We start from the raw sequence: 18025 nt of genomic DNA, 5'->3' as shown, positions 1-18025 counted from the left end.
TCTGTGTCTTTCTTCCTCTGGTTCTGTGCTACCTTTGCTCACACTGGACAAGTAACTTTCTAATATGAAATCAGACACGAGATGTAGGAAAACCTTCCAGTCTCCCAGTCTACAAGAGCTTTATATTTCCTATCATGGTACAAGTTTTATTTTAACTATTATAATTATTCTTGCTTCACTGGTTTTTTGTTATTGTTGTTGCTCTTGTTATTGAGAGTTGTAACACATCCTTTTAATTACAGATTTCATTTGCAAGCAAATTATTTTATTTTATACTTACAGCAACCTAGTTATTAACAGTTAGGAAAGCAATTAGTAGCTCCTTTCTCAGTGAAAGGAAATAAGAATTAAGATAAGGTTTTTTCTCATCCAAGGTCGTGTGCCTAAGGAATCGGCTTAAAATGGGTAAAGACTCAAGTTTCTGGTTTCTTTTTTAAAATTTTTGTTGAAGTATAGTTGATTTATAATATTGTATTGTATTGTAACTACAGAGGGTCATCTCAGTGACAGTGTGCAAGAAAATCTTTACAGAGATAGTGAGGAACTATGTCAAAGGTTAACAAGGGTTTTTTCTGGATTTGGGGATTATAAACATCTTTAATGTCTTTATACTTTTTTTTTTTTCATTTTTGCAGTTAAACATGTATTACTTAGGGAGAAAGTAAGTTATTAAAACACCCTCAAGAGACATGATGATAGAGACCAGTGTAGGGTGTTGTAGCCCAAGCAGGGGCAGAGGGCGTCATGAAGGGGAGACCTAGGGGAAGCCTGAAGCAGGTGATGCGCAGCTGGGATGAAATGGGGTCGGCCCTGCAAGGGGAGCCCTGGCAGGGAGATTCCCAGTCATGAAGGAGGGAAACAACACAGGGAAAAGGTGACTCATGCTTGAGAAACCTTGCTTTAACACTTACTTTCTTTTACTTTTCAACAAATTTTTTTTGAAAATTGAAAGAGATAAACACAGAGTTTTGCTTTTGTCCTTTGCTAGTGGATTTTTGTAAGACTTTTGGCTCGACCACATTTGTAGGTCAACCTTGGCCCTCACTTGTTTCTTCTGTGCTCTGTCCCTTCATCTTTGCTCACCTGTCTGACCCCTGAAGGCACTGAATGTGTGATTGTGGAATGAACTTGGAGGGCTTCTGTTACCCCAGGTGGCTGCAATCAACTAAGCTGAGTACATAAAGGCCCAGGGCCAGGTAGGCCTGCGCTTTGCTCAGGTTTTGCAAGACGTGGTGGAAGATTTCCGTCCTTGCTGACACAGACCACCTAACCAGGTAGCTCATATTTTTGTCTTTCAGGAAAGCGGATGTGCCTTGGAGAACAGTTGGCCAGGACTGAGTTGTTTATTTTTTTTACCTCACTTCTGCAAAAATTTACCTTCAGGCCACCAGAGAATGAAAAGTTGAGCCTGAAGTTCAGAGTTAGCTTGACCCTTGCCCCAGTCAGCCACCGGCTCTGTGCTGTTCCCCGAGGCTGAAGTTGTTGGGGCAGGGGGGTGAAGGAGAGCAGGAAGAGTGGGCCTGTCCCCGCTCAAGGCACGGGGCCTGCTCAGAAGTGAGGGAACAGCATCCAGTGCCTCTAGGACAGATCCTAAGAACCGGACACAGAGGAACCTGCATTCAAGCTTTACCGTCTCCAGTGGGACCTTGAAGAAATCAGTTACATTGTGATTCCATTTTCATCCAGAAGATTTAAAGTGGACAATGATTCCTTCTCTAAAGGAAAAATTGCTGTAAAGATCAGAGGAAAGAATGGATTTTAAGTGGTTTGGAAATCATAAAGCACATCCTAAAAGTCATAGCTCTGATCTGCCTCCTTCTGTGTCCTTCCTTAGACGAGGACTTGCTTCTGGCCTGTTGAGATGGCCTGGGTCAAAGTGGTACCAAATGGTAGATAAGAGTTAGAAGTTGGGCCCTGGGGCAGCCACTGACCTAGGCCAGAAAGGCCCTCAGGCTTGGTAGCACTGAGCAAGCTTATCCTGCTTCTCCCTCAGACTGATCCCTGGGAAGTCAGCAGGGCAGGTAAATTCCTGATTGACAAATAGGGTTCTATGGAGAAGCAATTCCTCTGGTTTACCTAAGGAAACACTACCTTGGCCTTGGACAACAGGGCTAAGAAGAATGTGACCAAAATAAACTAAACCTGGAAGGCAGATTTCAGAGAAGGCAATGGCACCCCACTCCGGTACTCTTGCCTGGAAAATCCCATGGATGGAGGAGCCTGGTAGGCTGCAGTCCATGGGGTCACTAGAGTCGGGCACGACTAAGTGACTTCACTTTCACTTTTCACTTTCATGCATTGGAGAAGGAAATGGCAACGCACTCCAGTGTTCCTGCCTGGAGAATCCCAGGGAGAGGGGAGCCTGGTGGGCTGCCGTCTATAGGGTCGCACAGAGTCGGACACGACTGAAGCGACTTAGCAGCAGCAGGAAGGCAGGTTTGGGGAACAAATGTGGAAATGTTCTCTGTCTTTTATGTGCCTCTTTACCTTAAATCCCCTCTTGGGCATTTATTCTTAAGCCCCATCTTGGGATAATGGTGGGTGTGATCTCTTCTTGAAAACTGATTGTCAGCTTTTGATTGACAAGTGGTCCCAGCCTTAACACAATTGATGAGCATTTTGCAGTGTGTATAGGAAGAACCTTTTTTCAAATGTGCATATCTATTATAAATTTTTGCTTTGCCATTGCCATCCATGAACAGAGGAGCCTGGCGGGCACAGTCTGTGGGGTCGCAAAGAGTCAGACATGACTGAGCGATTAACACACACAATTACCATAAAGTTTTTGTATAGCAATCTGCATTGCTGTAGACCAGCAACTTAGAGCAGTCATATATATTGCTTGCTGATCTCTTAATTCCAAATGCATTTTAAACACCCTGCATTTGTACTCTCTTCCCCTCCTGATTACTGTTTTACATCATATTTTACATCTAGTTGCTTGTGTATCTCTACACTGCTTTTTGTGGATGCAAGTGATTTTACTACCTTGTGAAAGCCCCTCAGGTCCGACTCTTTGCAACCCCATGGACTATACAATCCAGGGAATTCTCCAGGCCAGAATACCAGAGTGGGTAGCCTTTCCTTTCTCCAGGGGATCTTCCCAACCCAGGGATCGAACGCAGGTCTCCCGCTTTGGATTCTTTACCAGCTGAGCTACCAGGGAAGCCCCATTATGAACGTTTTTTTTTTACTACCTTCGTCTTTTAACCTGCTCACTAGTTCAGGATCGGATAGATTCCTGCCTTACTCTGTTTGCCTTTACCATGCTTTATTGTTTCTATTTGTTGTCTTTTTATTCTGCCTACAGAAGTTCCTTTAGGATTTGTTGTAAAACTAGTTTGGTGCTGAATTCTTTTAAATTTTCCTTTTGATTTCTCCATTAAATCTGAACATGAGCCTCTCTGAGTATTCTTGGTTGCAAGTTTTCCCCTTTCATCACCTTAAATATGACATGCCACTCCTTTCTGACCTGCAGTTTCTGCTGAAAAATCATCTGATGATTTTATGGGAATTTCCTTGTATTTTATTTGTTGCTCTTAAAATTCCCTTTTCATCTTTTTTTTTTTTTCATTTTGATTATGATGTGTGTGTGTTCCTCCTTGAGTTAATCCTGTATAGGACTCTCTGGAATTTTGCTTTCCCAGGCTAGGGAATATTTTCAGTTATTATCTTTCAAATATTTTCTGAGGGTCTTTCTCTCTTCTGTTATCCTTATGGGACCCCTATAATGTGAATATTATAGTTGATGTTGTCCCAGAGGTCTCTTAAACTGCTCTCATTTCATTTTTTTCCCCTTTATTCTGTTTCATAGCAGTGATTTGTACCACTCTGTCTTACAGCTCACTGATCCATTCTTTTGCATCGTCTGGCCAACTATTGATTCCTTGTAGTGTATTTTTCATGTCAGTTATTATATTCAACTCTGCTTTTTTGTTCTTTATATTTTCTAAGTATTTTTTAAACTTCTAAGTTCTCACTCTGAATGTGAGACTGTGCATACATTCTCTTCCCGAGTTCTTTGATCACCTTTACGCTCATTACTCTGAACTTCTTTTCAGGTAGACTGCCTATCTCTACATCACTTAGTTCTAATGTGATTTTATCCCATATGTATATGTTCTTTTGTCCCATATGTATTCCCCTGCCACCACATTAGTTTTTATATGTATGTGGTAGGTTTGTTATGCTTTTCAATCATGGAGATGTGACCCTCTGTAAGAGATGTCCTATGCATCTGAGCAGAGCCCTCCCCTCTCATCACCCAAGGGTCAGGGACAAATTGGTCCCAGGATAGGGTGTGGTGTACATGGTGGTTAACATGGGGCTTATATAAAATATAGTTGTAACTGTCTATCTATTTAAGATGATAACTTCACTTGCAAACAAATCTTTCTCTCCTCCCCCATTATCTGGTAATGTCACAACTTACATCTGTTTATATTGTGTATCCATTAATCAATATTTTATACTAGAATGAAAAATGATTTACCACCACTATAATAGTAATACGGAATTGTTTTTGTCCATATATCTGCATTTATCAGTGAGTTTCATAATTTCTTTTTTTTAATTTTTATTTTTACTTTATTTTACTTTTACAATACTGTATTGGTTTTGCCATACATTGACATGAATCCACCATGGGTGTACATGCAATCCCAAACATGAACCCCCCTCCCACCTCCCTCCCCACAGCATCCCTCTGGGTCATCCCCGTGCACCAGCCCCAAGCATGCTGTATCCTGCATCAGACACAGACTGGTGATTCGATTCTTACATGATAGTATACATGTTTCAATGCCATTCTCCCAAATCATCCCACCTTCTCCCTCTCCCTCTGAGTCCAGAAGTCTGCTATACACATCTGTGTCGTTTTTGCTGTCTTGCATACAGGGTCATCATTGCCATCTTTCTAAATTCCATATATATGTGTTAGTATACTGTATTGGTGTTTTTCTTTCTGGCTTACTTCACTCTGTATAATCGGCTCCAGTTTCATCCATCTCATTAGAACTGATTCAAATGTATTCTTTTTAAAGGCTGAGTAATACTCCATTGTGTATATGTACCACAGCTTTCTTATCCATTCATCTGCTGATGGACATCTAGGTTGTTTCCATGTCCTGGCTATTATAAACAGTGCTGCGATGAACATTGGGGTACATGTGTCTCTTTAATTTCTTATGCTCTTATGTTGTTTAATATCCTTCAGCTTTTATCTGTGAAAGTCTTTTGTTTCCTCTTCATTTTTGAAGGACAGCTTTGTCAGATATAGTATTCTTGGCTAGCAGGTTTTTTCCCTCTGCAGCATTTTAAATACATCATCACACTCCCTTCTAGAGGGCAAGATGAAAAATCTGCTTATAGTTTTATGGGGCTTCCCTTGTACATAACAAATCACTTTCTCTTTTGTTTCAAAATTCTGTTTAACCTTTTAGTAATTTGATTATAATGTGTCTTGGTGTGGTCTTATTTTATTTGGTATCCTTTAGGATTCATGGACCTGAATGGCTGTTTCTTTTCCCAGGTTTGTGAAGTTTTCAGCTATTATCTCTTTGGATAAACTTCCCCTTTCTTTCTCCTCCTGTGCTGCTCCACTGTTTAGTTGCTCAGTCATGTCAGACTCTTTATGGCCCCATAGACTGTAGCCCACCAGGCACCTCTGTCCATGGGGATTCTCCAGGCAAGAACACTGGTGTGGGTTTCCATACCCTCCTCCAGTGGATCTTCCCAACCCAGTAATCGAACCAGAGTCTTCTGCATTGCAGGCAGATTCTTTGCCAACTGACATACCAGGGAAGTCCCCTCCTCCTCCTGGGACTCTCTGAACTTTCTGTAAGTCCTTTAAGCTATCTTTTTTCCCTCTTTAACCCTCCTCTGATCTCCAACAGCCAGTCTTTTTGGTTTGTCAATGCTTTCTTCAGCTTGATTTGTTTCAAAGCCCATTATAGTTTTTCAGTTCAGCTACTGTATTCTTCACTGCTGTGATTTCTGCTTAGTACTTTTTAAAATTTTCTGTGTGAAATTCTCACTTTGTTCATGCACTCCTCTTCAGTCCTTGGTGAGCATCTTTGTGACCATTATTCTGAATTCCCTGCCAGGTAAATCACCAATCTCCATTTTATTTGGATCAGTTTCTGGAAACTTGTTCATTTGGAACATACTTCCTTCTTTGCTTTTCTTGACCCTCTGTTGGTTTCTGCACATCAGATAAAACACCCACCTCTCCCAGGCTTCATCGACTTTCCATGTATAGTATGAGATAAACCTCACCAATTATTCTGGCCAGAGATTCTGAGTGCCTCTCAGACTATTGTGCTTGTCCAAACTTTCATCTTTGTTCTTATAGCCCCCCAGGAAAATAAAGTATGTCAAGTCCTCAGTGCCTCAAGAAAAGGTGACAAGTCAGTAGGTCAAATAACAGCTAGAAAAGTAGGGGCACTAAATGAGTAAACCAAGTCCTTCTCTAAGTGAGACATCAGAAGCTGGAGTTTATCACTCACTTGCCCTACAATGAACTTGGGTGAAGAACTGTGGCAAATTTCTGCACCCTCATTCAGACCAACCACTCTTTCAAATGGTTGCTTTGCTGTATTGCTCCCAGTTTCAGCTTCAGTTTCAGTTCAGTCACTTAGTCGTGTCCAACTCTTTGCGACCCTCTGAATCGCAGCACGCCAGGCCTCCCTGTTCATCACCAACTCCCAGAGTTCACTCAAACTCATGTCCATCAAGTCCATGATGCCATCCAGCCATCTCATCCTCTGTCGTCCCCTTTTCCTCCTGCCCCCAATCCCTCCCAGCATCAGAGTCTTTTCCAATGAGTCAACTCTTCGCATGAGGTGGCCAAAGTATTGGAGTTTCAGCTTTAGCATCATCCCTTTCAAAGAACACCCAGGGCTGATTTTTAGAATGGACTGATTGGATCTCCTTGCAGTCCAAGGGACTCTCAAGAGTCTTCTCCAACACCACAGTTCAAAAGCATCAATTCTTCGGTGCTCAGCTTTCTTCATAGTCCAACTCTCACATCCTTACATGACCACTGGAAAAACCATAGCCTTGACTAGATGGACCTTTGTTGGCAAAGTAATGCCTCTGCTTTTCAATACACTATCTAGGGTCTTAGCAAATGTTGTATAATGTTAGGTTTCATAGGTGGGTTAAAAGCAGTCCCTTGGGTAGCAGCTGGAAAGTAGGGGTCTTGATGTGAAGTTCAACTCCCTCTAGGGAGAAGCTGGGAGTTTGATTTTATCACTGTTGCAGGCAGGGGAGGGTAGGAGCTGCAGAAAGTGCCTGCATCCCTGTTTAAACTCCCAGTAGACTGGTCATTGCCTGTCCTGTGGGCTCTCAGAGACAGGCAATTTAGAAATCAGACCCTCAGGCAGCAACGGTAAGTCAGAGCACCAGTATGCAGTTTAACCCCTCTAGTGTTGCTGAGAGCTGGGTTTTTTGGAGTGAGCTGAGGAGTGCGATGGGAAAAGCATGCAGGGCCATTCAGAATTGTTGCCTTTTCTGTTAATCCTGGGGGACTAATGCAGGTCAGGCCCCATCTCCTCCCAAAGGCAAGTTAGACCCTTAGATAGCCAGCTGGAAAAGTGAGGACATTGACTGCATAGTTCAGCTCTTTCTGGGGAGAAGCTGGAGGCTTGGATTTTCACTGGAGCAAGCCAGTGAGAAACCACAGGCAATGCCCACATGCCGCTTTAAGCTCTGAAGCATAATTACCTACCCCAATATCCCCCAGATAATACCCATTAGCACCAGGTGGCTTCCCTGGTGGCTCAGTCAAAAATCTGCCTGCAATGTGGGAGACCTGGATTCGATCCCTGGAAGATCCCCTGGAGAAGGGAATGGCTACCCACTCGAGTATTCTTGCCTGGAGAATTCCATGGACAGAGGAGTATGGTAGGGTATCGTCCATGAGGCTGCGAAGAGCCGTACATGACTGAGCGACTAACACTTAACATTAGCTCCCAGATGCAGGCTGGTTAGAAGGCAAATCCTCAGACAGCAGTTGGGAAAGTCAGTGACATGAGCAGTCAAACCCCTTCCAGGATGCAGGTGGGACTTGAGTAGTACTGCCTGCTCACTCAGCACCTAGCCAAGGGGAAGGAGCTGGGCAAGTGCTGCACAAGTTTAAAACTACCTTATAGTTCCTTGAGGTCTTGAGGAACAAGCAAAGACCAGGCCCCATCAGCTCCCAGAGGATTAGAAGCCAGTCCTTCAGGTGGCAGCCATAAAAATTGGGATGCTAGATGTGTGGTCCAAACCCTTCACTCAAGTTGAAGCTGGTGGTTGACAGTTCCCTCCCAAATGCCAATTGTATGGCATGCTATTGATGATGAAGTTCATGGAAAGAGTGGCTCAGCCATTTCCACCTGTTTCAATGTGGGTATTTTCTTAGTCACCCAGTGTGTAGGAGTCTCTAGTTTTGTGAAGTTTATTGAATCTACGGGTGGAGGGTTGTTTGCCTATTCAGATACTCCTTCCAACACACCCTGCCCTGATCTCCTCAGAGCATCTTGAGAGTGGATTTCTAAAGAAAACATTATGTCCAGCATCAGCAATTCTAGTTCAGTTAGTGCATATTTACTGACTCTGGAAAATACTATGCCAAGCGTTGTGGGGCAAACAGAAATGAACCAGATATGGCCAAAGACCTCAAGTAATTTAGTGTAGTAGAACAGACACATTTTTTAAAAAAAGGTAGACTGCATTAAGGTCACTAGGAAAAAGACTTTGAAAGTTATAGAAAAAATAGATCTCTCATTTTATCTTGGAATTTCTGAGTTGAAACGAGACAAGTGATCTAATTTACAACTTCTAACCACTTATTGATAACAAGTTGTTGCAGCCTAGGTGGGTAAGGGAATGGAGCACGTCACCATGAAAACTAGTCAGTTTAAGGATCCAACCGTAGCTCTATACCTGAACATGTCACTGTGTGCAGGGTGATGCCTGGAAGTTTCACTTCATTATATTTTTGTTATCCCCTATAATCTGGAACCTCAGAGAGCTATAGAGTATGTACACAAACCTAGATATCTAGAGTGAAGATATCTAAAGTGAAGTCGCTCAGTCGTGTCCGACTCTTTTGGACCCCATGGACTGTAGCCTACCAGGCTCCTCCATCCATGGGATTCTCCAGGCAAGAATACTGGAGTGGGTTGTCATTTCCTTCTCCAGAGGATCTTCCCATCCCAGGGATCAAACCCTGGTCTCCCGCATTGCAGGCAGACGCTTTAACCTCTGAACCACCACGAAAGCCAGAGATATCTAGAGTAGAGCTGTCCAATAGGATTTTCTTTGATAACAGAAATGTTCTTAATCTGCACTGTCCCTCAGGCACATGGCATTCTAGATAAGGAGTGGAGGGGGGAGAACTAGGGAAAGCTTGCCCTTTCTTTTACTAGGCACCCATCACTATTATTCACATCTCTTTGGCCAGAATGTAGTTAAATGGCCCACCCAGTTTTACAAACTAATCTGCTGTGCTGTGCTGAGTCACATCCGACTCTTTGTGACCTCACAGACTGCAGCCCTCCACAGGCTCCTCTGTCCATAGAATTTCCCAGGCAAGAAGACTGGAGTGGGTTGCCATTTCCTTCTCCAGAAGATCTTCCCGATCCAGGATCGAACCTGAACTCCTGCATTAGCAGGCAGATTCTTTACCCCTGCCCCACATGGAAAGCCCCACAAAGGAATTTGGCAAGTAGTTAATCCATACCTCCTTCCCATGCATCCCCTATGGTAAATGTAACAAGCTAAAGTATGGAGTTCTGTGACTAAAGAAGAGAAGAATGAATATTAAAGGACAGTATCAGATTTTGCAAAAAAAGAAAATTCTAGAGTCCATGATAATGCAAACTGAGGACATAAATGATACATCAAAAATCACTTTTACACATCTCACTCGCCAAAAAAATTCAAATGAAAAACAAAATTAGAATGAATGCAATTATTTTTTCTTTACCAGTCTAAATATTTAAGTTTTTATTTAGCAGCAAATAAATGTGCACTTGTACCCACTAAAAATACATATCAGACACAGAATCAGAAAGTTTATTTACTTAAAACATCTGAAAACCATCATATTGGACAATTATTTATTTAAAATAATATCCTAAATACTTACAAAAATAAATCCAGTATCACTTCTATTTTTTAAGTGTCAAAGTCTTTGCCATAGAAAATAGAAAGAACTTTTTATAAACTAAAAATTACATTTAAGATACATCAAGTTTAATAACTGCACACTATTTTCTTTTATGGTTGTGCTTTACAAATTTACTTCTTTGCAATGTACAGATTCATAATATGAATGTATGCATAAAACCACATGCATACATTTTTACACAGGAATGTTATTCATTAAATACACATACAGAGAACCTAACACAGATAATATTGTGGCCTAAAAGCCATTCCATAGGGCCAGAGGTGTAGAAACAGGTATAGAAGTAGAAGTATTACTTGACATTCAACTTAGCACTCCAGTTACCAAAGATGATGACCTCTTAGCAAGGGATTCTCAGTTTAATGTTTCTAGACAAGACATTAATTCTTAATGTATCTTAAATCATTAGTTCAACAGTCTTCCTCATTGAAAAAATACAATGAACTTGAAATATTTTGTATTACATTAAGTTAAGTAGAGGATAAACATCATTGTCATATGTATACACACTTTTATTTTAAAAAGATACAGGAATTATTAATCTTAGAGAAAATGCTGAAAATTAAAGACCATTCCCAAAGTGGTTTTACTTTATAGTCACTGGGACATTCAGTTGCTTATCAAATAGATAAATGCTGAATTTCTCTTCCCTGGTAATATACACTCAAGCCTCATAACACAAACATGTATAAATCATGGTTCAAGATGAATATTTATAATGCTTTACCACCCACAGGGTGTCAATCTCACTATATTAACCAGATGTGGAAAAGACTCTCACTTCTGATCAGTTCCTGAATTTCCATATGATAATCATAATATTACAGAACTTTAAATTATGTTAGTAATTTATTAGTATAAATACATATTGAGCATGTTAAATTCTATCAACTAGAAAAGTGATAAATCACAAAATTTGCTTTCTCTCTATTTAGGAAAAAGAATCTAGCCTCACATCCTTATTTAGAAATTGCATGAATTATTTAGAAATTTCAAATATAACAACTGGAAAATTATAAGCAATTGGACTGTGAAAATTCTAATTTATTGAAATTGATGTTTTACAACAAATTTCATTAAAAGGGAGCTTGAAGAGCTTCTGAAATTTCAGTTACAGCAAGTAGTAAACACTAAAGGAGCGGATGTCTTACATTGACCAAATGTACCAAAATGCTATAATACTTGGAAAATTTTAATTAGCATGCTAAAATAGTTTCATTTCACTAAAAGTCACAGGCAAGCAGAGACTATAAAAATATAGGAAAATGCAACCCAAGAACATAATTGCACCAGTAAAGAACACCAAAATCTAAGAGGTAGTCAAAAGAAGTAACCCTGATAAAACAAAATATCCTGGCAGATGCTCCCTAATCTCAGAGACCCAAATAGAGTATTAAATTCTTACATTTTCAGTGATTAGAAACATTTACTGGTATAGAATCTAAAAACCAAGTATCTGAATAATACTGTAAATGGAACAATACTCGTATTTTCAAAAAAAAAAAAAAGGCTAAGAGGCTAAGAATAAAATCTTTAACAGAGGTCTATAAGCCTACTAAGTCTGGCCTACTGCTGGTTTCTGCGAAGTTTTACTGAAATACAACCACACCTATTTTATTTACATATTGTGTATGGTGGCTGCTTTTATACTTTCAGCTGAGATGAGTATCTGCAATAGATCATATGGCCCACAAAATCTAAAACATTTACTGAAATATCGACTATCTGTCCCTTTATGGAAAGTTTGCTGACCCCTGGTCTAGACATGTGCTGATCGGTAGTGTAACTGTTGAACAGCTCTGGAAAAATTAACTGTGAATGTCACAACACAAGGTATTCAACTGAAAGGAATGTAAGATGCTGGTTACATCACAATTCAATTCCTTTTCATATCTGATATTGTCCTAACATTTTTCTTTTTTTTCTTTCATTTTTGTATTCTAACATCGAGTATTTCCAGGTTTTTATAAAAAGATTAAGTTTTCTACTGTCCAATGGAGGTTTCTGCATTTTATATCTGCACTGTCCAATACTGTAGCCACTAGCCACATGTGGCTGTTGAGCACTTGAAATGCGGCTAGTGCAACCAATGACCTGAATTTTTAATTGTAATCAATTTGCCATATCGTGGCTTTTGGTTACATTATTGGACAGCACAGATTTTACTCAAACTAAAATTCCAAATGGTGACTCTTAAAAATGACTAAAAATAAGGGAGTAACACCTTTGAGAGAAAGAGCTTTGGGCAGAAATGAACTGAATACCATAAACTCAGCCCAAGACAGGTTTCTTAATTAGTAAACAAGGTAAAACTTATTCCAAATTGACCCTTCACTGTACACTCTCTTTTCAGTGAAGAGGTAAGCTACTAACTCATCTTTTTTTTTTTTTAAGTAGAAGCCCTCTTAATTTTTTGCTTAAAAACAATAATAATTTTATGCTTAAAAGCAATAATTGTAATCTTCATTAATTATATTAAAAATAGTGTGGACATTTCACACCAAGTATACTCTTCAGCTTGCTTCCCGTCAGAAAGCCATCTCTTAAGTCAAAAGTCCATACCCTTAACATTTCAACCATGTTATATACAAGGCTTTGTTTATAGTAGGTACATATGAGAACTATGACCTTGTCTAAATCTGCAACATTTCCAAACAGTCACTTCTACTATGGAGAAGTCATTGCAATATAGTCAAATCTTCCAAATGTTATTTTTCCATTACATGATAAAATATACCCATTCAATGACAGAATGAGAGGTCAGAGGTAATATCTGTGTATTTTTAGTCAAAAAATATAACTCTTGTATAGTTCTCCATGTGCCTACCTGTTCACTATTTTTACATGGACCAGAACAGTAGTTTTGAATTGCCTATAACTGATTACACATTGCAAATTAATTACTGCTACAATTGAGAACTTTAAAATATACAAAGTCAATTTGAAATAATATAATACTTTCCAAAGACAAATGTTTGAAATTTTACCTTATTATATCTTCCAATTACTCACATGTGCTCCTCCAGATAGCTACTTCCAAATTCTGTTTCCATATTAATCTGGCAAAATTGCATATATTTTGATTTTAAAAAAGCTGCTATCCAGAAACATACACTTCTTTTCAACCTTGCAGTTAGTTGAAAGATGCAAAACATTTTAAGGACACTTCTGTTTATGTGTTCTTATGCAGTTTAATCAGTTGTCGCAGCAGGAACTTTAACAGAGAGACTTCTTCTGGTGCTGGTGATGTGCCGCTGCTGTGCTAGGAAAGACCGGGCAGGAGCGCAGGCCCCCGTGTCTTTGCAAGCACCACTGCTGCTCACAAGTCTAGATTCCATCCCCAGTTTCTGGAATGCTAGACTCTGAACAAAAATAAACAAATAACAAGATTATTTGTCTGCAAAGTGCTTTCCACCTATACAAAATCATTTAATCCTCAAAACAATCCTCTAAAGCTGATGTTTTCCTCACTTCTTATAGAGAAAAAAAAGAGTTCAGAAGCTAATCTGCATATGATAATACCCATTAAGACAGGAGAAAACCAGGGCATAAAACCCAGTTTCTCTATTTTAATCCATTACAGTTGAAATCTTCAAAAACAATAGCTTAAAATAATGTTCTAGAATTAAGCTTAATTATAACAACAACAAAAAGAGTTCCAAGGCAAACATTCGTGTTAGGCCAATATTCCAGCCACTATGAGCATACACAGAACAAGAGAATAGCTCAGATCAATGGTTCTTGAAGTGTGGCCCGTGGATTAACACCTGCATCACTGGGAATTTAAAAGTGCAAATTATACTTATGGATTCTACCCAGACTGACTAAGAACCTCTGAAGGCAAGTCCAATAATGTATTTTAACAAGTCTTCTGATGCATGCTGAAATTTGAGAACCACAGAATACTTCAAATTTACTATGGTCTAGCTATAAATCTGTACATAACAAATTACCGTAGTTGTGGGCTGTTGCGTTCCTTACTAAGGAAAGTCATTACTCCTCTCTCACTAGACCACATTCCACAGTTACAGCTTCACTAGTAACTAGTACATAGTGTTAGTGTAAGTATTAGTCACTCAGTTGTGACCCCTCTCTGCGACTCCATGGACTGCAGCCTACCAGGCTTCTCTGTCCGTGAGATTTTCCAGGCAAGGACACTGGAGTGGGTTGCCATTTCCTTCTCCAAAGCATGAGAGTGAAAAGTGAAAGTGAAGTCACTCAGTCATGCCCAACTCTTCGCGATCCCATGGACTGCAGGCTACCAGGCTCCTCCATCCATGGAGAATACCCAAAAGAACCATATACATCAAGAAATGCTACTCTTGAAAACATCCCACTAAGGATAATAAAATGCGTTTCAAATTATTTTATACTGTTTTCTTTGTTAGGACAGACAGACAATTCTTAAGAGCAGTGTCTGGACTAAAACAAATAAATACAATAAAGGACATACTGAGATTGGCTTTACGGATATTAAATGCTGAGCACTAGTAACACTTAATTTTGCATTATACAGATATTTGTATTTCCACAGAAACCCTTTATGAATAACATATTAACTGCTTTAGCTCAAATGAGGCAATCTTTAAAATGTTTATGAATTGCACGAATGCTTCATGTACATTAATTTAAGGGTTAGCGAGTAATGAAACCAATTTAGTGGTTTTGAAAAAGTCAGAATCAACTAAGGATGTGAAAATAAAATGTGAAGTAAATCTGTATTATGACCAGTTTTTTTTTTTTAATAAAAGAGACAAAATACCTGAATGCAACCCACAGAGTCAGATTAACTTTGTTCAGTTACGCATAAACATGAGCATGAACTAATTCATACATGTTCTCATTTGTACTAATTCCTTCCATGGTTCATGGTCAAGATGTTTGATAAGCACGATTCAAGACAGCTAATCACTGGCTAAATTTCAACTCACCTTATTATACCAGGCAGAAACAATGAGTTTTTCTTCATAATCACGGAATTTTGCTACTTTACATTCACTCTGGAAAAAGATATGAGGACTATTTAAAATCCCAGGAATAAACCCTAACTGCTAAAAAATGGATACTTTTTCATTATGCTCATGATCAAGAGAATGTGAAGACTGTGCTGGGAGGCACATACAGCAGATAAAATGTAAAGCTGAATCATGGGGAGTATATGCCCAACCCCTTTAGCAAAGAGTAAGACTGACCAATAAATCTAGGAACTTTACTGGGAGAACAGATACTGAACAACAACAACAGAAACTGAGCGATTCTATCTAGAGAAAAAAGTAACCACTGGCTTCAGTGACAAAACAGAGCTGCACCTGTGGAGGAGTCAAAACTAAGGAGAAAAGGGATGTAGGGAAAAATAACCCGAAAAGTCTTTTAAAATTTCCTGTAAAGCTTCAGCATCAATTGTTCTGTCTCAGTCCTTGCTGACTGTATACTAGGCTGGCTGTGGCGTCTGCCACCCTAGAGACTGACATTCATTTCTTAATTATTCTAGTATGGCGGATTTCGTAATCTTGTTGAGCACCAGATATAGTTGACTCACATAAACTGTTATAATCTAAAACATCTGAATGTTCCTACAGATGCTCATGAAACAAAAAGCGTACAGGAAACAAAGGCGGTAAGATGCTCTTCTGGATCACATGCACTCCAGGAGGACTGCCCAAGGAGAATGCAGACAGAATAACCTCTGCAATAAATACTAGCTTTCTCCCTTTACTTCTGCAGCATGTATATAGATATGCAGCCATAAATTAAAAGTCCATATGCAGGGTCTTAACTGAAGATTTCCTCAGAGCCCTGTATTAGAGGCATGGTTTTATCATCACAGCTGTTAGGCAGCTGCATGTCAAGCAACGACACTGGTGTACTCAGCTCATGGGCTTTCACTGGAAGTGAATAATGAGAACAACTTAAGAGTTCAGCAATCATTCAGTTCAAGTCCCGTTGTTTTACAGATGAACAGACTGACGATTAGAGAGGAAGGTGATAACTTTAACATACATTAACACTAAAGCTGTAACCTTGGCCTCTGATTGATGTGATACTGAATGCTGCGGGTACAGAGATATAAGATACATACCCTGTCCTCAAGACATTCCAACACATGTCATAAAGAAAAATGCTATTATGGAATGAATTCATGAGTTCAAAGTACATGGAGTCACTAAGGAGAGATCCCTAACTGTGCCTAAGATATATATGGAAAGCTTTATAAAAGAGGATATATTGAAACTGGATCCTGAAGAATGAATAGTATTTCTCCCAAGAGATGCCTCTATCTAGTGCTTTTTACAATGCCTGACATGGCCTGGACAAGCATTTATAGCAACTGCCACCATAACACTGGTATACATGCTAGATACTAAAGTCTTTAAGTCTTTAAATATTTTTACCACACTCTATCTAGCTCAGAAATAATATGAAGAAAATGATAAATGAATACACTTCCCTAAACATAACCTTCCTAGTTGACTTACAGGGAGAAGAAAAGGGAAGAAGAATCTGGTTAACTGAGTACAGTACCTTTTAAAAAAGATGAGCTTTGTTTCTTTTTTTAAAAAAAGAACTCTCATCCATGCTTTGATTTTAAAAGGAGCATGATAGCAGAACTCTACTAGAAAGAAGGACTAGCTATATGACTGGCTGGTACAGACAGAGAGACATACAATGCAGCGGGGCACATGAGCTTGGAAAGGCCCATCTTGAGGGCTAGTGAGACGCTCTGTCATAACCATACTGAGTGCTAAAATGTGCTACTCTTCTAAGTTCTTGTGAAACTTGATCATTAATGGAAAATGCTGACAGCAGTTAATTATCAGGATTATACAGTTAAGAGGGGATGCATGCATATGGAAATTTTACCTCCAGAATCTCAATTCTTCTCTCTTTCTCTGCCAACTGCTTTCTAAGTAGCATTATTTCAGCTGATGCTGGATTTAATTTGGGATCTAAAGTTTTTATTACCTGTTTAAAGGAAAACAAAACAAAACAAATCTTTTATGTTTACTTTGTCAAATACTGAAATATGAACACAGTCTATAAAATCAGTGTAAATAAAGTGGAACATTATCCAGAAAGTGATCCAAGAGTTAACTGTAGAATAATAAAAATAACATTCTAAAGAAATTCAATATTAAAAATGTGAAGATATACATCCCCAAATCAAATTTCCTTTCTTCAAGACACAGTACTCAGAAATAGTTACTTAGCTTTATAAAGCTTTAGCACTGAAGCCTTGAAATAACCCTTTTAAACATTTATCTGACTTATATCAGATAAATTAAAAATTTTTTAAGTTTAATTAAAATTAATTCAATAATTATACAATCTGCTGAATATACACAGTTAAGAGTAATAGAAATTTCTTAGTTTACTAGGTGTTTTCCTACTGTGGTGGAAAGCCAACTCAGAAATATCAGGTGCAAATTACAAGCAAAAACAAGTTTCCAATGATAAGGTCATTTGTTTGATCTAATTACAAAACTATTTTAAAAGATTTAAAATTTACTGAAACTCCAATACTTTGGCCACCTGATGCGAAGAAGTGACTCACTGGAAAAGACCCTGACGCTGGGAAAGACTGAAGGCAGGAGAAGGGGACAACAGAGGATGAGATGGTTGGATGGCATCACTGACTTGATGGACATGAGTTTGAGCAAGCTCCAGGAGTTGGTGATAGACAGTGAAGCCTGGTGTGCTGCAGTCCACAGGGTTGCAAAGAATTGGACACGACTTAGCGACTAAACTGAAAATTTAATGAATTCAGAAAATTTCATCTATGTTTAGAGAAGTTAAGGAAAAAAAGACTAGAAGGTAATAATCCCTAAAAATTACTGTGGTTTATTCAAA

At 39.1% G+C, this 18025-nt stretch overlaps 2 protein-coding genes across 4 annotated transcripts in view; one reads left to right on the top strand and one right to left on the bottom strand.

Moving 5' to 3' along the window:
* The window catches only part of LOC101121563 (cytochrome P450 2J2), a 30911-nt gene extending 29113 nt beyond the window's left edge, over positions 1 to 1798 (top strand). For all 3 annotated transcript variants that reach the window (XM_012159299.4, XM_060410026.1, XM_042248810.1), the window contains one exon: positions 1299 to 1798. In XM_012159299.4, coding sequence (XP_012014689.2) covers positions 1299 to 1477 — 179 coding nt within the window. In that variant the 3' untranslated portion in view covers positions 1478 to 1798. The remainder of the gene's footprint in view (positions 1 to 1298) is intronic.
* Positions 1799 to 10035: 8237 nt separating this feature from the next.
* Positions 10036 to 18025, bottom strand: part of HOOK1 (hook microtubule tethering protein 1) — a 75794-nt gene continuing 67804 nt past the window's right edge. Inside the window, exons 20-22 of the mRNA XM_015092009.4 lie at positions 17039 to 17140; positions 15109 to 15177; positions 10036 to 13539 (exon numbers count right to left, since the gene is read on the bottom strand). Coding sequence (XP_014947495.1) covers positions 13369 to 13539; positions 15109 to 15177; positions 17039 to 17140 — 342 coding nt within the window. The 3' untranslated portion in view covers positions 10036 to 13368. The remainder of the gene's footprint in view (positions 13540 to 15108; positions 15178 to 17038; positions 17141 to 18025) is intronic.

The sequence above is a fragment of the Ovis aries genome, chromosome 1, assembly GCF_016772045.2.
Source record: "Ovis aries strain OAR_USU_Benz2616 breed Rambouillet chromosome 1, ARS-UI_Ramb_v3.0, whole genome shotgun sequence".
Classification (NCBI taxonomy): domain Eukaryota; kingdom Metazoa; phylum Chordata; class Mammalia; order Artiodactyla; family Bovidae; genus Ovis; species Ovis aries.
This window is presented reverse-complemented; position numbering and strand designations above follow the sequence as displayed.